General features: G+C 39.6%; 1 protein-coding gene across 1 annotated transcript in view; it reads right to left on the bottom strand.

Moving 5' to 3' along the window:
- Positions 1 to 27,197, bottom strand: part of LOC121389013 (conserved oligomeric Golgi complex subunit 7-like) — a 47,484-nt gene that overhangs the window by 19,286 nt on the left and 1,001 nt on the right. Inside the window, exons 2-12 of the mRNA XM_041520604.1 lie at positions 25,294 to 25,386; positions 23,586 to 23,630; positions 22,313 to 22,453; positions 19,242 to 19,331; positions 18,041 to 18,109; positions 17,490 to 17,525; positions 15,523 to 15,643; positions 13,518 to 13,600; positions 10,814 to 10,924; positions 8,441 to 8,599; positions 7,080 to 7,134 (exon numbers count right to left, since the gene is read on the bottom strand). Coding sequence (XP_041376538.1) covers positions 7,080 to 7,134; positions 8,441 to 8,599; positions 10,814 to 10,924; positions 13,518 to 13,600; positions 15,523 to 15,643; positions 17,490 to 17,525; positions 18,041 to 18,109; positions 19,242 to 19,331; positions 22,313 to 22,453; positions 23,586 to 23,630; positions 25,294 to 25,386 — 1,003 coding nt within the window. The remainder of the gene's footprint in view (positions 1 to 7,079; positions 7,135 to 8,440; positions 8,600 to 10,813; positions 10,925 to 13,517; positions 13,601 to 15,522; positions 15,644 to 17,489; positions 17,526 to 18,040; positions 18,110 to 19,241; positions 19,332 to 22,312; positions 22,454 to 23,585; positions 23,631 to 25,293; positions 25,387 to 27,197) is intronic.

The following is a 27,197-nucleotide window of genomic DNA, read 5'->3' as shown; positions in this document are numbered from 1 at the left end:
CATGTTTAAATACAGACACTTTAGGCTGTCTGTAAAGCATCAAAGGGTCAAAGCGTGCTTAACACTACATGTTTAAATACAGACACTTTGGAGAAAACTTGAGTGTTTTCTCTTTTATAGATACATTACCTGTCCTCAAACAAGTGCACCTCCCCCCCACGCAAGTGGTCTGGTCCGAACATCCCAACAGCCAATGGGATGGCCTAAATTCTTCTACTGCATACTGCTCTCTAGTTCCGGTCACATGACTGTAACTTCCTTCTTTTTCCCTGAGCGCATCGCACGGAGAACAGGAAGCGGGGAGGCCCGGGCGGGATGAATCTTGAGGACAGGTAATGTATCTATAAAAGAGAAAACACTCAAGTTTTCTCCATTTCTATAGACATTACCTGTCCTCAAACAAGTGCAGCATTCAACAGATGGTGGTGGGTGCCGAGATCCGTAGATGCTTGTGATAACTCCCCAACCGGAAAGAGGCTGACTAGTGGAAGAATAAGGCCAACCTTGGTAAGCCCTCATCCTAGGGATGCCCGTCACAGACCAATGCAGGTGATGTTAGTAACAACAACCAGAATGGTGGCATCCGTCAGCAGTGGCAGGTACGGCTCCTAGAACACATGGACCAGGAGGCGGAAGCCACATCTCATGCTGGTTCTGACAGGGTGGGAAGACGTAGCCACCAGGGATGCAGGTGTTAGGTAACCCTCACGTATTGAAGTGTTATAGTTTTTCAATAACAAGCGACAACCTAATGAGGTGCATCCCTCAGAACATTGAACAAAACAAGACCCCCGAGTGTTTTCTGTCTAGTACACCAAAGATCTGTTAGTTCAATAACGACAACCAATAACCACATGCAGTGCAGGGTAAAGGTTATCGAGACAAAAGTTCCGGCACCAGTACGTGAACTGTGCAAAAGAACAAAAGTCTAAGCAATCCTCATCTGTCTATTCGATGGACATCTCGGTATGCAGCCCAGAATCAGACAGACATCAACGGCGACGAGGACGGCTTGTATTCAACAGAGTCTGTGCAGCAAACAACCGGACCCAGATGATGGAACCCCTCAACGTCTTCTGTGGAGACATCCCTCAGATAATAGTTGGCGAAGATGGAGTCCGTAGCCCAGAACCAACCAGTGATAATGTGCTGAATGGGTGTGTTGCAGTGCAGGGACATCGTGGCAGCCAAGGCACGGAGTTCATGCGGATTAGAAGCAGACGGAGCAGGTAAACCCTCCTTCTGATAGGCGGTCAGGATAGAAGACCGGATCCAGGTGGCCACCGTGTTCTTGGTAAGGTCCCTCAACCGACTCTGGTTACAGGAAAGGAAAAGTCTTTTGCGATGTTGTCGAAAAGATCTGGTCCTCTCGATGTACTGGTGCAGGGCTCTGACAGGGCACAACGCCAAGTCCTCAACGTCCGCCGGACCAACGATAGAGGAGAGGGCCTGCACAACATACGAACGAGGCGCTTGGTCTGGTAACTGATTCTTTGCAACAAAGTTCATGAGTAACCCCAAGTTGACTGCACGCCGATCTTGGTGAAAACGTACCAAGTCTACATCAAGAGCATGGAGTTCTGAGACACGGGCAGCCGTGGCAAAAACCGAGTAAAAACACCGTCTTCCGCATCAAGTCTTGCAGGGAAGAGGATTCGATCGGCTCATAAGGTGCGGTCGATAACGCTCGTAACACCAGATTCAGGTCCCATCTTGGTGGCCGAAAACCGGTGTACTTGATCATCAAGGCGAAACCCTTTGATCATCTTATGGATCTCAGGAATACCCGATAACTTCGTTCCAGTAGCGACATCACGAACAGTAGCGATGACCGAAACGTACCCAGCGATGGTAGACCCCTTTAATCGTAAAGTGGTCCGCAGATACAGCCAAAAAACCCAGCAAGACGAAGTATCTGGATCGTCTGAGGTTTGAGGTTTTTGCCGGACACACCCTCGGTGAAAGCAAAGCCATCTGACGTTGTAAGCCACAGTAGTAGATGATCTGTGCGCTTTCAAAATGGCCGCCGTAGACTGTGAAGAAAAACCTTTCTTTCTCAAACTCTTGGAGATAAAGTCCACGCGTGCAGTTGGAACAACTGCGGACGTGGATGGTATAGTCTTGACGTGGGATGCAGCAACAGATGATCCCAGTCTGGCAGCGGTAAAGGATGTGGATCGACAAGACGTATTAGATCTGGATACCACATCCTGGATGGCCACATTGGAGCAATGAGTAACAGGCGACAATGGTACAGCTGAAACCTCTGAAGCACCCTTGGAAGGAGGATTCGTGGAGGAAAAGCGTACGCGTCCATCTGTTCCCAGCTGATGGCCAAGGCGTCGAGATCCAGAGCTTCGGGATCCAGCACCGGAGACACGTAAACCCTCAGCTGATGGTTGAATCGTGTGGCGAAGAGATCGATGTTTGGTGTCCAAAGTCTGTCGCACACCCATCGAAACGCTTCGGGATGGAGCATCCATTCCGTCGGCTGTGGAGACGACGGCCGAGACAGTGTGTCGACTAGTACATTGGAAACCCCTGGAATATGGCGAGCCCGAAGTTGCAACGGAATCTCGTCAACCAGCTTGTAGAGACGATAAGTCAACTGCAGCAGACTGCTGGAGTGGGTTCCGCACTGACGGTTGATATAAGCCACCGCGGTAGTACTGTCTGTGGCTACCATGAGAGAGGCGCCTGACAGCATCTCTCGCCAATGAAAGATGACGTAACTGACAACATCTCCAACAGGTTGATGTGTAGATCGGCTTCATCTGGAAACCACAGCCACCAACAGGGACTGGACTGCAAGGCGACTGGTAACCGGATCAGCAAATCTGCGTTATTGTACTGAATGCATGGATTCAGAAACAAACTGGATACCGCGACCTCTAAGCATAAAATGTTGCGCCGACGTCAAAATTACTCTTGCAATGATACTTCATGAAACAGTAATAGAGTGATTCAGGAATCAAGACATCGGAAACAGCGACCCCGTGATACAGGCAAGAGCCAAGACAGCGTAGCAACTCGCTACGCTACATGCCCGATATACCTGGAAGTGAAGCAATGCAAAACAGCAACCGGCTAAAATCCACGGCCGTCACACCACCCGGTGCGAAACAGCAGCAGAGACCATCTAGACAGCCATCGGTCACGAACTCTGGCGGTAACAACAGTAAACGTCAGTGAGTGATAAGCCGCAAATGAACCATAGGAAAACGGTGACGGTAAAACCCCCCCGTACCACGTGATGGCAACTGGATAAACTTCCGGAACCAGCGGAAGTAGCGACTGTCTTGCATCGCCACCGGATATAGAGAACGATCTGCCGAATGTCGCTGAACCTTCCTCGAACAAGAGAATATCGGTGCACGGGATCTCAAACACAGTGACCGGACCAGTAGACTTTCTTCGTCACCAACCGGAACGCTTGTCAAAACGGTCGACCCCTTCACGGCAAAGAGCCGTATGTAGACCACAGGTCTGCCAGATTACCGGCTTGTGCTGAAAGTCAAGAATGGATCGCTTCAGGCAAGTCGGTTGACGATAGTGTGCAATCGTCGTAGTGCACATCGACGTCACGGAAGATATAAGGTAGACCAACATCAAAGTCGACGGCTAGAACAAGGCATATCCTCTGGCATCCTGCACATGAGGAGTTATGGTCGCCATGTACAACATGTACGCTGAACTGAAGCCATCGACAGGACGTGCCAATCTGTAAGTTCTAGGAAGACGTCTGGTCCCGCCGGAAACAGCGTCATCCAAGGCCGGCGTCACACCGTTGAAGGATAGGTTGAAGACGGGATACGTTCGTTGTGACGAATGGGGAACGGCACAAACGAAGTCTACTCAAGTAAACCGACATCGGATCAGTCCTCAAACGGAAACCTTCTAGAATGGTGCGAGTGGACTGTGAAGTGACGAAAGCATATACACCGCAGCGAGACAAACAGTCACAGCCATGTGGGTCACTGCGTCCGATCTTCTATAACGGAAGGTGCCGACGCATCATCTGGAAAATCGTTCAGTAACCTGGCACAGGCACTTCGATCCAATGTACTGGCTGCATCGGAAACCGCCCGGACGGACCGTGGACGGTCCCCGTCAGGAGCCGGCCGGTGTAACCCTGAACGCCGAATCAAGCTGCCGACTGGTGTGGACGGTACGATGTACACGGACCGGCAGGAGCCGGTGGAACCCTGGACCACTGCACCACTTCGATCGATCACGGGACGACGGTACCGAACGGTGAGCCGATGACGCAATTTTCCAATTCGTTACAGGGCTCCGTCTGCTTGCTGGAACAACGATACGCACGGGCCAGTTACTGGTAGCCGTGTAAACCGACGGGGGCCTGTGGCAGCCAACGATCGAATGCCGATATCTGCCGGTGGAACCTCCGTGGCGATCATCGAACCCGGACCCTTCTTGGCTGAAACCGGTGGATGGGCCAGCGGCGGTAGCATATCAGATATGACAGCCAGACAATCCCTCAGTGACAAGTGGTCCGCCGCATCCAGATCTTCCAGCACCGCATGAACCGATACATCATCAGAAAGTCACGTAGCACCCTGTGAACAGGCCAGTCGCTCTGGTCATGGCCCGATGGAGATACCGGAGAACCGGACCGTGGGCGGTCCCGTGTGGATACCAAGGAACGGATGACCACATCGTCGTTGGATGTGGCAAGGACGGAAACATGTCGTAGACAGCCGCCAAGCAATCCCTCATAGTCATATGGTCCGTAGAGTCGGGCTCTTCAATGGACAGATGCCGCAGGCGCTTCATCACCAAAGTCTCGTAGAACTCGAGCACAGGCCAATCGATGTACCGTAATGGAAGCCGCTGGTTAAACCGGACCGTGGATGGTCCCGTCTAGCCCTCGGAGGCCTTGGAAGCCACATCAACTGAAGGTTGGCGCTGACGATCTGTGGAACCCGTAGGGAGCCATACAGGTCATGTGGAACGGCTACGGTCCCCGGCTCCGATGCGCCGAAGGGGACTTCCCCGCCGAAGATCGGTGAGCCTTGGAATCCGTGGAGCGTCTATCTGAATGAGCCGGCTTCTTAGAGGGCTGCGTAGAGACCGCAGGCCTGTCATCCGAAGTCTTAAGTAACGGTGGAGCTGAAGAAGCCGCACCCCCTGAAGAGGGGACTGGAACCGGACCTGACCCCGAACTCGCCGATTTAGGTAAGGTCGCCATTGACGCCATTGTTTCTTCCAGCATGGTCGGTAGAATTGAACGTAACTCTTCCGCCACGGGAGTCAGCAATCGAAGGCGAAGATTCCACCTTCTTGGTCCTCGAAGATTCCACCTTCTTGGTCCTCGCTGACACCACCTTCAGGTAAGCCGCGAACTCGACATCAGACAAGCCCGCACAAAGGTCGCATCTAGAAGTGAGGCCACACGAACACGACAACCTGGGTCGCCGCCGGCTAACTTCTTGCAGCGTAACACGCTCGAACTAGTCGCCTGAACATTATCAGATATGATAATAGTAATTTTTCAATCTGTGAAAAGAAAGAAAAAACCAACCATAACACAAATACAAAGCCGGTAAATAAAGACGCCATTTTGCAAATGGCGTCCGACACGACAACCGGCGATATAACAACATTTCATGTAATTAACACTTGGCAAGTCAAAGCGAAATACGCGAAAGACATATGAAAGCTAACGAAAGCTAACGAAAATTAAGGTGAAAAACATTTCACCCAAACACAAAGCCAGTCAACACAGACGCCATTTTTGCAAATGGCGTCCGACACGACAACCGGCAATATAAACAACATTTCATGTAATTAAACGCTTGGAAGTCAAGTGAAATACGCGAAAAGAACATACGAAAGCTAATGAAAACGAAGGTGAAAAACATTTCACCCAAACACTAATACAAAACCAAAGGTCTTATAAAAGTTGACTCCAAACAGAGCCAAGCAAAAGGACGTCCAGACCCTTTAGCGAAGAGAAAAAGAAGGAAGTTACAGTCATGTGACCGGAACTAGAGAGCAGTATGCAGTAGAAGAATTTAGGCCATCCCATTGGCTGTTGGGATGTTCGGACCAGACCACTTGCGTGGGGGGGAGGTGCACTTGTTTGAGGACAGGTAATGTCTATAGAAATAGGCTGTCTGTAAAGCATCAAAGAGTCAAAGCGTGCTTAACACTACATGTTTAAATACAGACACTTTAGGCTGTCTGTAAAACATCAAAGAGTCAAAGCGTGCTTAACACTACATGTTTAAATACTTGCTTAATTAAAATTAAAGTTAAAGTTTGTTTTGTTTAACGACAGGAGGTGGGATCTAGCTCAGTCACTTGAGTGATCCTTGAGGTGATTGCATCACAGGATCGAACCACATAGGTGGATCCATTCAACTAATTGGGATTTTTTTTCATTCCAACCAGTGCACCACAACTGGTCAAAGGCCATGGTATGTGCTTTCCTATCTGTGGGAAAGTTCATATAAAAGATCCCTTGCTGCATTTGAAAAATGTAGCGGGTTTTCTACATGTCAGAATCACCAAATGTTTAACATATTAGCCGATTATTAATTAATCAATGTGTTCTAGTGGTATTGTTAAACAAAACAAACTTTGTAATCAGTAGCATATAACCATTGTTTCTGCCAGAGATTTATTCTACAGTACACCTTCGATGGGTCGCGACACCACTAAAGCACACTGATTTATTAATCATCGGCCATTGGATGTGAAACATTTGGTAATTTTGATATATAGTCTTAGCGGAAACCCACTACATTATTTCATTTATAGCAAGGGATCTTTTATATGCACCATTCCACAGACAGGATAGCACATACCATGGCCTTTGATACACCAGTCATGGTGCTCTGGCTAGAATGAGAAATAGCCCAATTGGCCCATCAACGTGGATGGATCCTAGACCAACTACATATCAGGAGAAATCTTTACCACTGGCCTAACTGTCAGTTTTGTTTGTATAAATAATTATTATGCTTCGCATATCCATAAAATGATTTACGATAATCACTGATCATATTTATTATTTTTTAGATAGTAGACCAATTTAAATACTACAGGTTACTCACCTTCCATTTGCAACTCTACAGCATTTTCCATACTTCGAGCAAACCGTTCTGAAATCTAAAAATACATTTCATATTTTTAATATTTTTAATGGATAAAAATTGGCGAAAAAACACCAATTGTTTTTAGAAATGTGTGCTTATGGCAGAGACAACATGTGGTTGATTATTTGACTTTTCTTGTAGAACAAATAAATCAGAATAACAGACTTGTGATGCCTATATGCAGCAAATATTTCATTCAGCACTGCCTTGTAATTCATTAAGCAAATTTCAGAGATCTTCAGAGATCAAGACCTCGATGTCAAAACAATTGAGGGGACTAGATCAACCTAGAATATGGAGAGCCATTTAAGATATTATCTTAGTACCCATATGGGCTGAAATATCACAGGTAATATTTTTTCAATAACTGCACAGTATGTAGATTGCCACAACAGCCACCGATTGGCTGGCTTAAAAATAATGACGTTTGGCTGGTTGCTCACTACGGCTGGAACTTCACTTTCAATCATTTAATGTGTCCATTCATGAGTCAGATTACACAATGTCAGGTATTTGCATTTTAAATCTGATCTGTTGCAAACAAATCTCCATTTTGTTCCTCCTATTTTTAAACATAAATTAAATATTAAACTGTAAAATTTACCAGTGCATATTAGTATTATTACATAAAACATTCCCACATAAACTGCATTAGATGTTAAAAACACATGGTACATTCTTAAAGTAGTAGAAGAATGTTTCTCAGGAGCAGAACTAAGATATGACCAAACCCACAACCTCCTCCCATTAATTCCCTTCAAATCTATTTTTAATACAAAATGTAGCTCAGTATATTTTTTAAATCAATGACTATTAGGGAATATTGTTACAACAGTTAAGAGATTTTACATTTTGTATCATACAGTAGGTTGCATGGTACGAAAGAAGAGAGTTCCGTGTCAAAGTTTGAGGTGCACCGTCAAATATTTATGGAGTAAAAACAGTTGCGTCTCTGATTGGTAATATGAGACACTGATTACTTGACATGTGCAAATACTATCATCCATTGGCAATAAATAAATACACTTTTTATTTCTTATACAGTTCATATGCAGTATACACCAGAGGTTCAAACTAGTGCAGGGTACCCCCAAAAACAGAACTCCGATTTTCAGCAAATAAAAACATCAATTAAATCTCTTAAATGGTATGTGACCCCTGATTTTCTTGCAGGTAGATCAGATGTGAGGTGCCACACTTTCTATTGCTGTACTTCCTGGGTGTTGATACGCTGCTTATATCAGTTTCATTAGTAAAGGTTAACATTATCAGCAATAGGAATTGATTTGGTCTGATGGAACCAGTAATGATCATGTTACCTGCTTTAGTTCTATTAGAGCGTCCAGAGTGCTCTCCCTTTGTTGAAGCAGACGGGTGAAGCAAGATGAGAAGGATGGATCAAGGGAGGTAAGTGACTCCGATAGAAGATCACAGACAATCGGCACTGAGTCATCAAACACGTGCATACACCACTTGATCTGAAAGGACAAGACATATGAAGAATTGTTCATCACAACAGGAACTGCTGACTTTAATTAGAAAGATGACTTTATTCAAGCAGAGAGCGGGACATAGCCCAGCGGTAAAGCGTTCACTTGATGTGCAGTCGGTCTGGGATCGATCCCCGCCGGTGGGCCCATTGGTTTATTTCTCACTCCAGCCAGTGCACCACGACTGGTATATCAAAGGCCGTAGTATGTGTTATCCTGTCTGTGGGATGGTGCATATAAAAGATCCTTGCTGCTAATCAAAAAGATTAGCCCATGAAGTGGCAACAGCGGGTTTCCTCTTTCAATATCTGTGTGGTCCATTGGGCTATTTCTCACTCCAGCCAGTGCACCACGACTGGTATATCAAAGGCCGTAGTATGTGTTGTCCTGTCTGTGGGATGGTGCATATAAAAGATCCCTTGCTGCTAATCGAAAAAATTAGCCCATGAAGTGCCAACAGCGGGTTTCCTCTCTCAATATCTGTGTGGTCCTTAACCATAATAGTCCGACGCCATATAACCGTAAATAAAATGTGTTGAGTGCGTTGTTAAATAAAACATTTCCTTTCCTTTACTCACGCAAGACACAAACCAAAGCTTCATGTCGTTGTAAGTATGCACTCAGAATAAAGGTAGGGCAACGATCCTAGGATATAACCAGTACCTAGTATTTCATATGTGTTATTAATCAAATTCCATTGTTCTTTAAGCTGAACAATATATAGATTTTTATTAACATGCAACAGAATAAACCTTCTTTTGGAAACACTATATACAGAAGACAATAACCATGTGAGTAAATATAAGTCCATGTATATTTCTGTCAACTGTGGTGATAATATATACAATATGGAGAAAACCTGGAGTGTTTTCTCTTTTATACAAATTATAGATACAACGCCTGTCCTTAAACTAGTGCATATTCCCCTAAGGGTAGTAGTCTGGTTCGAACATCCCAACAGCCAATGGGATGGCCTAAGATTCTTCTACAGCACACCAGTTCCTCTTCCGGTCACATGGCTGTAACTTCCTTCTTTTTGCTTCGCTCTTATCATTGGCACATCCTGGGTTTGTGCTCCGTCATAATCTGAGCAATCTTTCCTTTTTACTTGGTTTATTTGAGACTTTAATGTCTGTAACACATTTCTAAATGTTGTTACTTTATTGTTGTACAATTATTTTGGTTGTAACCACTTTATTAAAGTGGTCTTTCCAAATTATTAATTCTCATGTGTGCCAGTGAACAATCAAATATATCCTTAGGGGAATATGCACTAGTTCGAGGACAGACTGTAATGTTGAAAATAAATGTTATTACAACATCCAATCTTTTGTGAACATTTACAATACTTAAGATCCATCGAAAATTCTTGTACCTGTCTAAAACCTTTAAAGCTATAATTAAACAGAGCTGGCATTGCACTGTGAACCATGTCATTATAATTTCAACAATGTGACCAAGGGTTGCTCCAGTATTTGACCAATAGAAAAGCTTGAGGATAGCTTCTTAGTATAAACTCCCAAGAATCACAAATGTACTGCGTGAAAATTGACGTCTTTTGGTGCTATTTGCCAGAACTTACACAATTAGATTTTCTTTGTTTTCAGTTTAATATCATTATATGTAAACTGAGAGGATCACAGAGATTGTTCATTATAAAATATGTGTGCCTGCATGGATGCATACATGTATGAATATATGTTACAGTTGTAAAAATCGACTATTTTGAAGTTTAGTTGTTTGATATATATGCTGTATTCACTATAAAATAACCGTCTTCAAATTTGAGTTTTATCTGTTGAATATTCTGGAGTACAGAATAAAATCAGTTTTTTTTAACAAATTGGGATTATGGTATACATGAGTAAAACATGTTATTTTCACAAATACCAGGACAAGTCATCTTGGTAACCATAAGTAAGAAACGTTATTCTAACAAATAACAGGACAAGTCGTCTTGGTAACCATAAGTAAGAGACATTATTCTCACAAATAACAGGACAAGTCATCTTGGTCACCATAAGTAAGAGACATTATTCTAACAAATAACAGGACAAGTCGTCTTGGTAACCATAAGTAAGAGACATTATTCTCACAAATAACAGGACAAGTCATCTTGGTAACCATAAGTAAGAGACGTTATTCTAACAAATACCAGGACAAGTCGTCTTGGTAACCATAAGTAAGAGACATTATTCTTACTTGAGTGTGCCAGGTACTGGACAGGTGATCGTAGAAGTCAACGATGCATTCCACCGGATTGTTGTCTTGTTTCATCTCTAGAATGTCCCTCCATGCCTGCAGCAGCTGGCCCTGGTAGGAAACAACAAACAGTAACAGAATTTCTGAGGTCAATTTAATGACAGTCACTTCTCGTACCCTTGTTTTGGCTTCATACACACTAAATATAACATATCCAACAGTATTTTTTTTGTATGATATACATGTATTTGACAAAAGGTACCTTTTATTTATTTCATTTTTTAAAACTCAAACTTAATACTTTGTCCAGAATTATGACAAATAAAAACATACCAACCTGTAAACAGCATTGTCTGCTTGTTATAGAATTTTGACAGAGGTCAAGGTTAGTAGACTAGTTTTTATTTTAATGTTGCAAAGCATTGTAATTATATGGCTAATTTTAAATTTGAATGATGTCAGTATTCCAATAACATCACTATGCATCTCCTTACAATAACAATAAACTGGGTAAATGACATTTTCGGTTTGAGAACGCTGGAAAAATGTCAATGCAAAATTGCCATTAAAAATGTTTTGTTTGAACATTACTAATGAACCTGAATGTGTTTGAATGAAGAAAAGCTTGTGATTAAATGTTTTTACCATTTACAAGTGTAGGTGATGAATTTAGTTCTATGAAAAAAGAGTATACCTTTTCTTTATTTTATTATATTGGTGTCTGAACAGACTTGACAGTATGATTATGGAATATTGGAAGGGCAACACTGCCTCTTGATGTCTGCATATCAAACTGACAGAATGCATATCTGCTTAGCTACAGGCAAGACCATTGCCTGCATTACATATTTTTAACGAGAGTTGCCTCCCCTTCATTACTCCATGTGTCAAGGAGGCTGGATAATTAAAGTTGCAGGTGGCAAATTATCAATTTTATTTGCTTAAATTACATCACAAAGGCTGTTCTCTTTGTGTCAGGTAGATATAGCACCTAATGTCAATAATTTAGTCAGTGCTTGACTTTGTGTTTGTACTGTCACCAATGTATAATTATCTATAGTGGTGAGATACCATCAGACCCTGCGCGTGCTTTAACCTCACCGTGGTGCAGGGGTGTAACATTCTCTTTGAGAATGGCCAATACAGCACAAATTGAAATTTTTAGTAAAAGTCAGTATCTATCTGTGATACTAGTATTTGTATTTTTGCACAGTTCTTTACACTGTTTTTATTTAAATCTTGAATTTCTATATTGATGTTGATCATCACCTTATTTGTTTGCATTACCATAGTTTGACACCCAGTAGCCGATGTATTTTTCGTGCTGGGGTGTCGTTAAACATTCATTCATTCATTTATTCATATACCATCAGGGTAACATGTAAGAAGATCGTTTCCCACATATACACTGTGAGGTATTCTATCACCAAGAAGATCACTAGTATATAACTACACGTAAGCATGCAGACACAAGGTAAACCAAGGATGTCATTAATGGGTAGCAGCCTTCAGTGTTTCACTATCCTTTTAATAAATGCTTCCTGGCCAAATGCTGTCATTTTGCCATCTATTTGTGCACTAAGATTAGGGAACAGACCATAAATCATTGGGAAAGTGTTCACCTGATGGAAGGAAGGAAATGTTTTATTTAACAACGCACTCAACACATTTAATTTAAGGTTATATGGCGTCAGACATATGGTTAAGGACCACACAGATATTGAGAGAGGAAACCAGCTGTCGCCACTTCATGGGCTATTCTTTTCGATTAGCAGCAAGGGATCTTTTATATGCACCATCTCACAGACAGGATAGTACATACCACAGCCTTTGTTACACCAGCTGTGGAGCACTGGCCAGAGCAAGAAATAGGCCAATGGGTCCACCGACGGGGATCGATCCTAGACTGACCACGCATCATGCAAATACTTTACAACTGTGCTACGTCCCACCACCTCACCTTATGGGTCAAATACTGTTATTTTGCTATCTATTTTGTGCACTAAGATTAGGGGACAGACTAACTCGAGAAAGTGTTCACCTGATGCACAATTGATCTAAGATCAATCGCCACATTTGGACCCATTGGGCGGTTTCTCACTTAAGCCAGTGCTACACAATTGGTGTAACAAAGGCTGTGGTATGTACTGTACTGTCTGTGGTATGGTGTATATAAAAGATCCCACACTGCTAATCAAAAAGAGTAGGCCATGGTGTGGCAGAAGCAGATTTGTTCTCTCATTATTTGTGTTCTTTAACCATATGTCTGACGCCATATGCAGTGGAACTCCTCTAAACTGAACACCCTGGTGACCAAGTAAAAAATCTGTTTTTAATGGGTATCCAGTTTAGAGGGGTGCTCTTCTGTACATATATTTAACAAGGGGCCACGAAAAACATCTGATTTTAAGGGAATTCCAGTTTATAGAGGGTCTGGTCTGTACAGTGAAACCTCTCAAAACCGGACCCTCTGTAAACCGGACATTTTTCACAGTCCCCTTTTAAATATCAGTACAAAAGAGAACTTCTCTAAACCGGATACCCTTAAAACTAGATATTTTACTGGGTCTCCAGGGTGTCCACTTTAGGGGCATTTCACTGGATACCAAAAATAAAATGTCTTGAGTGTGTCATTAAATAAAGTATTTCTTTCCTTCTTTCACTAAGACCATGTAAGACATCTGCCACTGAAGACAATGCAAACCTTGTGACACTTGTGATAGTACTTGTAAAGCTGCGGCAGTCGATCAATCGTCTCAAAGATCCGCATGTACATTTGTGCCGACTCTGCAACAGACAATAACACAGCAAACCAAATTAAGTAGTAAACAATATACACATTTTTTTTAAATTTTAAATCATTATCTATACTGATTAAATAAGTTAAAAATAGCAGCAAACTTTTTTTTAAATATTTTAAATTATTAAGGGCCATCAAATGTTCATTAGCTAACAAAGCATCTTCTCTTTTCTTTTTTTTCAGTTTGCAAGGGATGTTTTTAGAACACTTACTTTTGTTTAAAAAGCATACACTGACAATAACCGATCAACTTATGGTTTATACATTTTGCGACTACAACACAAAATTTATCCACACATTTTCCTCCTTTTACAGTACTTTATATCATCCAACTACACAGACATCAGATCCTACTTGGTATCAATTTCTTATATATAATTTAATTTTTATGGCTATTTTTATAAGCAATAATTCTGAGAAGAAAAAAGAATTGTTCGTATTTACTTTCCATGAGCTTTAATTTGCAAAATGACATGACAGCGAGCCAGGGCAGGACTTATCTCAGTCAGCCGAGTGCTCGCCTGAGGTGCTTGCATCTCAGGATCGAACCACCTCGGTGGATCCATTCTACTGATTCTTTCTGGTATGTGGTAAAGTGTATATAAAAGATCCCTTGCTGCATTAGGAAAAATGTAGCAGGTTTCCTCTGATGACTACAAGTCAGAATTACCAAATGTTTGACATCCAACAGCCAATGACTAACTAATCAATGTGCTCTAGTGGTGTCGTTAAATAAAACTAATTTTAACTGATAGCGAGCTTTAATTGAAGAAGAATATACACATGTATTAAATGGAGAAGAATGTATTTTAAAATAGCAGTATACAGTTAGCTCCCTTTGTTTATCCATTCGTGCAAAGAGTTCATTTGTTGGTTTTACACAGATCCCATGTTTGAAGGCTAAATATTTGGAATAGGAAGTAAATTCTTAAGCTTAGTGATAGCCAAGGAGTTATTTTGAAAAATGACAATATTATTGCTTTTTCACCAGCAGTGCAAATGGTTTAGCTTTAATGAGGCTTGGTTTAGCTTGTGACACTGGGTTTTACTTGTGACAAAAGTGGGGCGCAATCAATTTGGGTAATTTTCAAACCAGCTGATTTTGTAAAAAAATTGAATAGTTAAACCTTTATTGAAATGAGAGTTTTTGTAAGGTTTGAGCAATGTTTCCATAAATATATGTGTGATATCTGCCAACTCCCATTTGAGTGTGGTTTGTAAGGGTGTGAACATTGTCAAAAATGCACCCAAAATCATGCAGTTTGGGTGCATTATGATGAAAGTAACACAAATATTTAACTAAAAATATTTTAAATGAGTGCCCTTTATAATTATGACCCTTTATGTAATATTCTTCAGACTAAAAATACCCGTATCAAGATTTCTTTGTTTTTAAACCATAGGTGGGCATTTAGGATGCCAGGGGCTGGCATGCATAAATCTCAGCTGAAGATTCACAAATAACTGTGGTTTTCTACCTAAGACATACAAGCTGTGTGACCCTGCCCAGGGTTCATAGCCTTAAAACCAAACAAATTCAAAGACTTTCAAAGACTATTACCTGCCATTTTCAAAGACTTTCAAAGACTTTTACACAGCGGTCAAAGATAATAGAATACAATAAAAATACCAAATCAGTTCGTTTACGTTGCTGTCCAGGGAACAAAATTTAGCTTTTTTACATGCAGCATGACAAATTAAACCATGTAACTGGAAAATATCAAGTGCATGCAGCTGTAAAAGATATCACCATTGCTTTGGCTATGATTTGTGAGAATTTAAAGACTTTTATTACAATTCAAAGACTTTCAAAGACCTAAAAATCATTTCTTCACATTCAAAGACTTTCAAGGAATTTAAAGACCGCTACGAACCCTGCTGTCTGTAAACATAACACACTGTGTCTCACCTAGTGACTGGCTGTTGAAGGCCTTCACGAGCTGTGGACTGAGCAAGGCTTCCAGTCGGTTCTTCAGCTTCTCCAGGTGCTGACACTTCTCGCCATAGTCCGGGGTGTCCACCAACATTTGCTGTAATTTGCATGATACAACATTCAGATTTTTATTAAGGATTGTCTGTTATTTCTTTTACGGTCATTGGAGAATCAGGCCATCTACATTAACTTTTTCATCTAGGAGCCAGAGTATGCTAACTTGTATTTTTATATAGATAATATGAAATATTTTAGTCACTAAATGAAAGAAAATGGTTGCATATACGACCAAATCGGTCGCAATGAAGAGGGCTGGAGGATAAACAAAAAACATTCCAGCCAGTGCAACAAGACGGGTATATCAAAGACTGTGGTATGTGCTATCGTGTCTGTGGGATGATGCATATAAAAGATCACTTGATATCAATGGAAATATGTAGCAGGTTTCCTTACTAAGACTAGATGTCAAAATTAGTAAATGTTTGACATCCAATAGCCAATGATTAATACATCAATGTGCTCTAGTGGTGTTGTTAAACAAAACAAATATTAACTTTGTTCACATGGGGGGGATTGAGATCAATTTTATTTTGTCGATGGTGGGTACACAAGACACTTGTATTTCACCCACCTCCATGAAGTTAAAATTAAGGTTTATTTTGTTTACTAACAAAACTAACTTGAACAGTTTAATTAAATTTATGAGAGCCTAATTTACAAAGCTCTTTTCATTTCTCTTAAGCAACATCACATCATCCCTGAATATTTTTTTACTGCAAGACGACAAAGTTGTGAGAGTTTAGTGAATTAGAACCATGGATAACAGATATTATGATTTAAAAGTAACTTTATTTTACAGGAATTTATCCTGCCATTCCGTGGGTCCAAAGATAGGACCCTTCCCAAAAGAAAGTGGCACTGAAAATTCACAATTTCTATACTAAACATTTCCCAATACAGTGGACTTTGTCCAAACCAGCATCTGTCTAAACCAGCATTCTGTGTAAAGAGGCGCAGTTTTAAATACCTCCACCCCCTCCCCACTGTCTGCCAGTGGACTGTGTCCCAGCCCACTTCTCACTGATGACCCGTCGTATTTTGTTTATCATGAGTTTGAATGGTTTCTTAGAAACGGAAATATCTTTCAGGCGTATACCAATCACTAAAACAAGCATTACTTAGCCTTGCTTTTACAGATGCCTTACACATAGTCCAAACATTTGGTTAATATGACGTTTTATTTACGTTGGTATTTTTTCTTATTAATATATCGCAAGAACTGTAACTCTGGACAAACTCGGTCTACATTGGCACTCTGTCTAAACCGGCATATTTGATCAGTCCCAGGTGAATCCAGTTTAGACAGAGTCCACTGTATATATATTTAATATATATATATGTCTGTTGTAATAAATTAATTTAACAGTGGCCTGAAAACATATCCTAAGTATGATGTACTTGTGCTCTATAATTTTCCCAATCTCATCAGACATAAGGACCCTGGCAAAAAATCCTCGATAAATCCCCGGAGTATTCTCTTTATGTAGGCAAACACTTTACTGGGGTTCTTTAATTTGTGACTAAAACATCAAGCACTTAAAAGTCATCACCAGCACCCACAAATGTTAAAAAAGGTTTTGTTTAATGACACCACTAGAGCACATTGATTTATTAATCATCGGCTATTGGATGTCAAACATTAGATAATTTTGACATAGTCTTAGAGAGAAAACTTTTTGCTACATTTTTCCATTAGTAGCAAGGGATCTTTTATATGCACCATCCCATAGACAGGATAGCACATACCAACAGCCTTTCGTGTACTGGCTGATTGATCCCAAATCAACTGCACATCAAGCAAGTACTTTTATCAGTGGGCTATGTCCCTTCCCAACCCACAAATGATTCTATGTATCAGACAACAAAGAAGAAATAAATCTCACCAGACTTTGCTGCATTCTACTCAACTTGTCGGTGATCTGAAATGAGTCCAGTCTGTATAGTCAATACACGACAACATATCAAACAGTCTAAAAGAAGTAATTAAGAAAATGCATGTACAGAAAATCAGATTAAATGAAAACAAATTATTCGTTAAACGATAATTCTATGGTACTAAGAAAAAAAACCCTATTCTATAAGGAATCTGTTTGTGCCAGTGTAAAAATGCGCACTATGATAAGATGACGATGACTGCACCACACCCTTCCTCTTCCTCCCAATTAGCTATGAATAAGACAAATACAGTCAAACTTGTGTTAAGCATTTATCAATTTAAGGTGAGTATCAAAAAGAGGCATTTAAAACAGGTTGCTGCTTAATACAGGTTTAATACATGCTAAAACAGGTTTGATTGCTTTGAGAGAGAAAAAGAATCACTATTTTGAAAAATAAGTTAGCTTTTTTAATTTATTTATTTAAAAAAAGAAATTGTGTGCAGAATTTTGCCATTTCAATGATAAGGCCACTGACTGACTATGTTTACTAAACTCACGGCATGTACGTCCTGAGACTGGAACACTTCCTCCATATCAGCACTCAACGTCGTCCAGTTGTCCGCTTCCTAACACAAATAAATAATATTTCAAAATACTGGATAATTTGTATAATTACAATTTTTATAAGCAGCCATTAATTTAGAGCCAAAAGTTTAGCAAATTGCCTAATTTGCTCAGCAAACCTGTAGCCAAATACAAGTTAACCAAAAACAATACAACAAAATTAATGCTATTTAAAAAGAAATATATGCATCTGATTTTTTTGTATGAACTTTTTTGATGACTTAATAATGAAATATATTTGCAACACATTTAACTTTAATTGGGATTTACATGTACCTTTAGCAAGAAACAATTTAAAGTCTGTATTAGTGCAATTATTGTTATTTGTTGGATTGAAGCATTTAATAAATGAACTGTTCACAACAGGTTACTACCATTATTATTGTTGTTGTTGTTGTTGTTGTTGTTAAACAAACTCAGTTTGGTTCCAATACAATGTTTAGCCATTGTTAGTCTAACATAAAAAAAACCAACTTATCAAGACAAACAATTATAGCATCAAAAGGATTTCTTACAAAAACATTTTTGGTAGCACACCACCATTTACTCAATGACATTCATTTCAAAATACAATTTTCTGTCAAAATATATTCTGTGAAAACAGGACAGTATTGAGAGGGCTATTTTGGGGAAATAAAGTTGCTTGTTTTCCACCCGTACGGCCAGAGCATCACCTCATTTTGCTGTTAGGTAACTGGCAGCACACAAGTACCACAAGCACAGATGTTATCACTCAGTAACAAAAATAACAAATAAAAATAACAAACAACTTCTGTAAATTACTTATTTTAAAAACTTTTTTTTCTTTCTTTTCTTTTAAATTATTTTCGTGCTTATATCCAATTAAGGTTCAAGCATGCTGTTCTGGACACACACCTCAGCTATCTGGACTGTCTGTCCAGGACAGTGGATTAGTAGTTAGTCGTTAGTGAGAGAGAAGAGGGTATACTGGTCTTACACCTACCCATTGAGTCGTTAAAACTCGCTCTGAGTGGGAGTCAGTACCGGGCTGCGAACCATGTACCTACCAGTATTATGTCCAATGACCTAACCATGACACCACCGAGACCAGTTAAAAACTATTAAGTTAAACATACTTTCATTGTTATCAAGGTCAGGTGAGAATATACGTACTGTCAGTGCATCAGCTGTTGTTTTCATTCGCGATTTGATCCCATCTAACTTCAGCAACACCTGCATAGACTGAGCCGTGTTCTGTTCCACCTGTGGACAAAATCATATCATCTTTATATGTATATTTATTTACTCTAATTATAGTTAAAAAGGGATTTTCACTGGTGGACAGACCCTCTACAATGCGATCGATTTGGTTGTATATGCGACCATTTTTTTCATTTGGCGACTAAAAGATTTTATATTATCCATATAAACATACAAGTAGGCACCATCTGGCTCCTAGTGGTAGAGTTAACGTAGAGACTTGCCCTAAGTTCCGCCAGGAAATCTTTTGCTAACGTTCGTGAACTATTTGATTGGTTTCCGACGTGGTCATTTGGTTTTACGTAAAGCTCATAAACCAGTCTGGCGGACATTTTTCTGCTCGGTCTGGCTGAACGTAGCACCGGTAGAGGGAGGAAGGGAAACTGGAAGGAAATGTTTTATTTAACGACACACTCAACAAATTTTATTTACAGTTATATGGCGTCGGAAATATGGTTAAGGACCACCCAGATATTGAGGGAAGAAACCCGCTGTCGCCACTTCACGAGCTACTCTTTTCGATTAGCAGCAGGGGATCTTTTATATGCACCATCCCATAGACAGGATAGCACATACCACGGCCTTTGATGTACCAGTTGTGGAGCACTGGCTGGAATGAGAAATAGCCCAATGGGTCCACCAATGGGGATCGATCCCAGATCGACCACGCATCAAGCAAGCAGTTTATCACTGGGTTACGTCTCGCCCCTGAAAGGAAACTAATGCAGAAGAACAACAATTTTAACTGTACACAGTTTTAGATTATCAGGTTTATTATTACTTAGTATTAACTGATGCACATATTATGTGGTTTGTGGTTTTATTGTCCTGATGTTTGTAGGGGCCATAGTTTTTCGAGAGAATTACAATGGTGGAGCCGTTGAAATTCAGATCATCTTGTGATGGCAATTTGGTACAAATAACAGCAAAATTAACACCCAGTAATGATACAAATGCTGTCACACATCAATTCTGAACCAGCTGTTTTAGGCAGCATTGCTTAATGCCATCGCACATTTTAAGGGCTGATGATGTGGAGGAGTTTTTTGGGGTTTTTTTTCAAATTTCTACATAATCGCAACATTATACATTGTTTCTTCAATTGTCTTTTTTTACTATACTCGCCATCTCCTAATGATTGTTAGGGCTGTTGGTCAGATAAGAGGGTTCCAGGTGAGTCCTGGGAATGACACAGACAATGTAGCCATGTGGGAAATTGAAAGAGATAGATAATGGTAAAGAGTTGCAGAAAACTGATAGAACAGGGTCAAAATGGTTTGAAATCTGAGGAGAAATTTAATAATCTATTTGTACTAATAGAGATGGTATCATAGAATATAACATACAGTACAACCTTGATTTAAAGGGCTTTTTAAATAACGAATGCGAACTTGATCGCAAACAGAATATCAGAATATTAAAAGTAGAGTAAACTCAAACAAGAGCTTTATGTGTTGGAAAGATGCATACCCGGACCACCAACACACACTGACACTTTAGCAAATGAAAAACGCGTAATTTTAGAGTTAATAAAAAACCATGATTATTCCTGCTAACTGGGGGCAGCCATTTTGTTTCGTTTTTGTGATGTCCGGTGGTATAGCTTGGGGCGAAGTGACGTCAGCTCCGTCCATCTACTCTATCAACAGTGTAAACAAACGCTCTAATTTACGACAAGGCGCTTCACTTTCACCAACCTGACTTGTAAAACAACATAAATGACTTGAAAATATAATAAACTGTTTAACTAAATATATTTCAATTTGCATCAATAGAATGAAATGGAGTTATAGTATTTTTCTTTTTTTTAAAACCCAAAGAAAAACAAAGCATATTATTAGGCCTATTGGTATGCTACATTCGAGCAAAAACGACCACTCACGATACCCAAGTGATAATTTTATTTTATTTTGGACTACGCAATTGGTCATTTTTGTGATTTTAAATGGGAAAGTCTACTTAATTAAAGGTTTTACAGAATTACTTACAGTAATAAAGCAGGACGGCTTATCGATAATGATTACAGGGGTGTCCGTGCGGTTAACACACAATACCCGGTGATCTTAATAAAAGAGGTACGTCTTTTTACTGTGTCTAGACACAGTGTCTGGGGACCATCTAAATATACACCAGGAACCACAGGTACATCCATGGAAAGAAAAGACCAATTAACTAAGAAAACACTCACATTATTATTTCAGTACGTGGATTAATTTATGTACCAAACATAATACAGTTATTTCAACACTTTGACAATGGTGGTTTATTTTGTATTAAAAATAATATATGATTCTTGCTGGCTTACTGGGATGACTATTATTACAGAATATTGTGATGCATCTGCAAACATCAGGTATTTTTTGTTTCTTCAGTTTGAAGACTAATTCCTGACTTGACACGTTAGGTATTACGTAGCCACCAGCACGCCAGAGGGCGTATTCACTGGGATGATACAAAATGGCTGCGTCCGTTATATATAATAGCCGTTACATTTAACCGTTTTATTAATTAACTATACGATTATACTTGTTGATATTAAGCAATAATATTCATTATATATCGTTGAATATGCATACTAGGTTAAATGCCTTAGTTGTCCCTTCCTTTAAGAGAAAATGTTTTCAATTCAGGTGGAAGTCTTTCTACTCCAACATAATTTTTGTAGTGTTTTCCCTAGCTTGTTTTAGCATGGTGCAGCACCATACCTCAATAGTCTAGCACCATCATGCCTCAATCAGCACCATGCTGCCCTGAGATTAAACAAGCCATTTTCAGTAATTAAACACCAAAAGCAAGCACATAAATTACATTAATGTTTATTTTAATTTTTTTTAATGAAAAACAAGTGTCCGAAAATGGTGAAAATGCTCCAAAAGTGTTTGGTCTACCATTCCTTGCCTAATTTCTAGGGAAATCACTATTTTTGTTACTATTTTTTTAAATTATTATTATAATTAAAAATATTTCCCATGTTATCGACTCACGTTCTGTATGTCCTGTTTCACGGTTCTCATCTGATCCTGTAAGAGAGCGCCTTCCTGCCGCACGGCCTCCACCTCCCGCACGACACGGGGTAGATTCTGTAGAGCCTGCTGGCCCGCCTCCTCCAGAACGTTGTTCACTTCCTACAACACACACTGGTCAGATTACTTCTGTCAATGTCTTAACTTCATACAACACAGTCAGATTACTTCTGTCAATGTCTTAACTTCATACAACAGTCAGATTACTTCTGTCAATGTCTAACTTCATACAACACAGTCAGATTACTTCTGTCAATGTCTAACTTCATACAACACAGTCAGATTACTTCTGTCAATGTCTTAACTTCATACAACAGTCAGATTAAATTAACTTCCAAACAAACACTCTACACAGCTAGCTTACTTTTTCAATGTTTTAACATCAAAAAAATACAGTAACATGTAGCTTACTTTTTCAATGTTTAAAATTCTTTCGAAACAGTTAGCTTACTAAAATTCAATGTTTTAACTTCTTATAAGATACAGCCAGCTTACAAGTATTTGTTCAGTGTTTTAACTTATTGCAAGACACAGCTATATGTAGCTTACATGTACTTTTTAAAATTCAGTGCTATAGAAGAAACATGGAAAATGCATTTGTTCATTATTAAATGGGCTGTTTATAATTGAATAGTGACCAAAAAAGTTTAGTTTTGATTTTTTCTTGTGAAATGTAAAGATTATACTTGGAATTAAATACCCACAAAATTTACATTGAAATAATTTTCTTTGATTACTACTGTTTTGTAAATGTATATACCGGGTAATAGCAAAATCCAATATGGATGACCGTTTGTCATGGTTTGGACGTTGAATTTGAATGGCCTCTCTATACAGACAAAGAACTTGCTGCTACATGTTTGTGAATATTTAATATGTACTTTATATGTTCTCATGGAAACCAGCTTATTAGACGATTTCATTTTTTAAAGTTAATTATACAAATATTACATGCAGGATCAATTAACTTTTAGTTATTTTATATAATTTTATATTTATCACAACACATGTAAAAAATAGCCAAATATGGTACTTGTAAGTTTGAGAATACTATTTTCATATACACCATGTTTCTAAATGTAACATACACAATAAACTGAAAGATGATTTTAAAAATTAACATCATACACAAATCAATAGCATAGGATGACCAAATGACAATTACATTCAAAACAGAGGAACCGGTGATGATATTGGCCATGGTTTAAACTACTGAAGTACTACATGTACTTACTTGTATGAACATCTGAAGTTTCATCACCAGTGTAGTCGCATATTGCTGCAAACAAAAGATATCAGTGAATAAATGGATGGATGGGTGGGATGGATGGGTGGGATGAATGGGTTGGATGGATGGATGGATGGATGATGGATGGATGGATGGATGGAGGATGGATGGATGCAAGTGGAATGGATGGATGGATGGATGGATGGAAGAAGGGATGGATGAAATCGATGGACGAATGAATGGATGAAATCAATGAATGAATGTATGGATGGATGAATGTATGGATGGGCAGATGGATGGATGGTGGATGGTTGGATGGATGGATGGATGGATGGATGGATAGATGGATTGTTGGTTGGATTGTTGGATGGATGGGTAGGTGGGTGTATGGGTATTGGGTAGGTGCGTGCGTTAGAGTGGGTGGATTTTTGGGTCGGTGGATGGATGGATGGGTAGGATGAATGGGTGGATGGGTGGAATGAATAAGTGGATGGGTGGGTGGGATGAATGGGTGGGATGAATGGGTGGGATGGATGGATGGATGGATGGATGGGTGGATGGATGGATGGGTGGGCAGATGGATGGAAGTGGAATGGATGGATGGATGGATGGAAGAATGGATGGATGGGTAAATGGATAGGGAGGTGCACAGGTGGGATGGATGGATGGATGGATGGATGGGCAGATGGATGGATGGATGGTTGGATGGATGGATAGATGGATTGTTGGTTGGATTGTTGGATGAATGGATGGATCGATGGATGGGTGGGTGGGTATTGGGTAGGTACGTGGGTTAGAGTGGGTGGATGTTTGGATGGGTGGATGGATGGATGGGTAGGATGAATGGGTGTATGGGTGGGTGGGATGAATGGGTGGGATGAATGGGTGGGATGGATGGGTGGGATGGATGGATGGATGATTGGGCAGATGGATGGAGGATGGATGGAAGTGGAATGGATGGATGGATGGAAGAATGAATGGAAGAATGGATGGATGGGTAAATGGATAGGGAGGTGCACGGGTGGAATGGATGGATGGATGGATGGATGGATGGGTGGGATGGATGAGTAAATGGATAGGAAGGTGCACGGGTGGAATGGATGGGTGGGATGGATGGGTGGATGGGTGGATGTGTAAATGGATAGGGACGTACACGGGTGGGATGGATGGATGGATGGGTGGGATGAATGGGTGGGATGGATGGGTAAATGGATAGGGAGGTGCATGGGTGGGATGGATGGATGGATGGATGGGATGAATGGGTGGATGGATGGATTGGTAAATGGATAGGGAGGTGCACGGGTGGGATGGATGGATGGATGGATGGATGGATGGATGGATGAAGAAAAACTGAAATTTATTGAGAGTAATGTATAATTATTATATATTACATTAAAATAATATCAATCTAGTAGCAGAAGGCAACTTTGTTTTGAATAACCACTTAAATTCTTTGATTTTATTAAAATGTAAGTTTTTGGTGTTGGTTCATTTGTGATGTTTTGGCTAAATGTGACTAAAAGATACTTGTATTTATAATTGTGTTTATTTATTAAAGGTAACATAATTAATAATAGTTCTTACTGTACATGTATATAAAATATTTGCACTTTCTCAAAACATGTTAAATGCATTAAAAGTCAACACATTTCGGATGTTCTATAAAATACTTGCTGTGCACATGTAATAACAATCAAACCAAACTGATGCTCACATCTTTTGGAATGTTAGGGTCTGGTTGTGACTGAAATGCAGAATTCACCCATTCTTTTGCATCAAAGTTGTCATCCATAAACTTGGAGTAATCCTTAAAAAAATAAGAGGAAACTATTTACATCACAAACATGGCAGCTTAAATAAATTATTGTGTTCTTATTTATAAGCAGTTATCTGCATTTTGAATATTTTCAAGAGGTACACAATGACCACAGATGTACATTAAAGGGACACGCCCTAGTTACGGCTAGTTGTTAACCATTACGGCGTTGTTGTGCGCTATTAAACCCATTTTTTCACAAATAAAATTGCACTTTACTTACATTTTATTATTTAGAATACACATTTCCATTCACCTGAAGTGCTTTTTGGTAATCCTGGTAATCCTGATGTTTGTAAAACCACGAAATGAATTTTTTGTATTTCTTAAAATGCTGTGCGCACTAGAGAAAAAACCGTTAAGCAAGCGAGGTCCAATCTATTTTTAGAGGGAATCTTCCTGTGTAAACGTCACAGACATTGGTATACCACGTGACTGTTATCATTTTGGTTCGGTTTGTTTTCTCGTGCACGGTTCGCGCAATCAACATCCGATTTGTTGTCGTTTGCTTGTTGTTCATTTGTGAGATATTTCTTCACAGTTCGTGAACATTTTCAGTAACAATAAAGTTCAGACAAGTAAGTATCTCAATACAAAACGTTACAAACCCTTAAAACCAATAATTTTGCTAAGTCTTACGATATCTGGAGAGGGGATACAACCAGGACAGAACAGTTGGAACATGTCCAGGAGAGGTGAAACGAACGCACCCCAAGTCTGTGAAATTTGTCGTGACGTAGGCATTGTTGTGCTTCGAGCGACATCTACCGGTGACATCAGAATACTAACTTTCAAAATTATTTCAAGCAATTGGGACATGGGATTCCCATGGTATTTATCGATGTAAAACCTGCTTTTTCACTCCATTTGATAAAAACATGATCTAAGTGTGTTACAGGTTTGTAGATTAACCAAATTATAATTTATTTTCGCTGGATGGAACTAGGGTGTGCGGCTTTAATTTAATCCTGCTTTTAATTTTATTATGCTTTACCGTATTAAAATAAAAACTGATCTACTTACCTTGACCCCTGGCAAAATAGTTCTGAGATATATATTGAGCAGACAACAACATTTACATGTCGGTATATTTTTATTTTCATAATTGTATACAAAATATTAAGTTTTAAAAGAAAAAAGAAATAAGAGTACCATTTGTCAAATATATCATATCAAAACATTACTGTTGGATATGTTATATTTACTGTGTACAAGACAAAACAAGGGTTCGAAGATTGACTTGTCAACCTTATAGTCTGTCCCATCCTCCTATAAAAATAGTTTTGTAAATAATGTCAGTTTGATTTGACGTAAGAGAAAAAGTAAAAGAGTTTTATAAATAATAAAAAAAAGGACTATTTTTGTGTGCAATTTAAAACAAAATTGGTTCAGAAATAAATAACTTGCAGTAAATTCTATAAAGTATGAAAAAAAGGCATTCCCTGTAGAAAGAACTATAATTATCATCATGTGATGGTCTATTGCAGTATTGGTTTAAAGTGACAGACCCTAGTTTTTAAACACTAAGGCACCTGGCAAGAGATCAACATCACGTGGCAAACAAAATCAAAAAGACAGACTGGTCAGAATTTTACTCGCATTTGGTGAGTGGGTGAGTACTTTCTGCACCCCTCGCTACAAGTTTGAAGATTTAACTAAACTTAGTGGAAAGAGTTTGACCCATACCCCTCTATATCAAAGGCTCTAAGACTAATCCTAATGTTAACCCTAACCATTGAAAGAGGGGTACAGGTCAAATTCATGCCTAATTTTAGGGTTAGGGTTAGTTAGATTCATATGTA

The sequence above is a fragment of the Gigantopelta aegis genome, chromosome 14 (assembly GCF_016097555.1).
Source record: "Gigantopelta aegis isolate Gae_Host chromosome 14, Gae_host_genome, whole genome shotgun sequence".
Classification (NCBI taxonomy): domain Eukaryota; kingdom Metazoa; phylum Mollusca; class Gastropoda; order Neomphalida; family Peltospiridae; genus Gigantopelta; species Gigantopelta aegis.
Note: the sequence above shows the minus strand (reverse complement) of the source record. Positions and strands in the feature narration are given on the sequence as shown.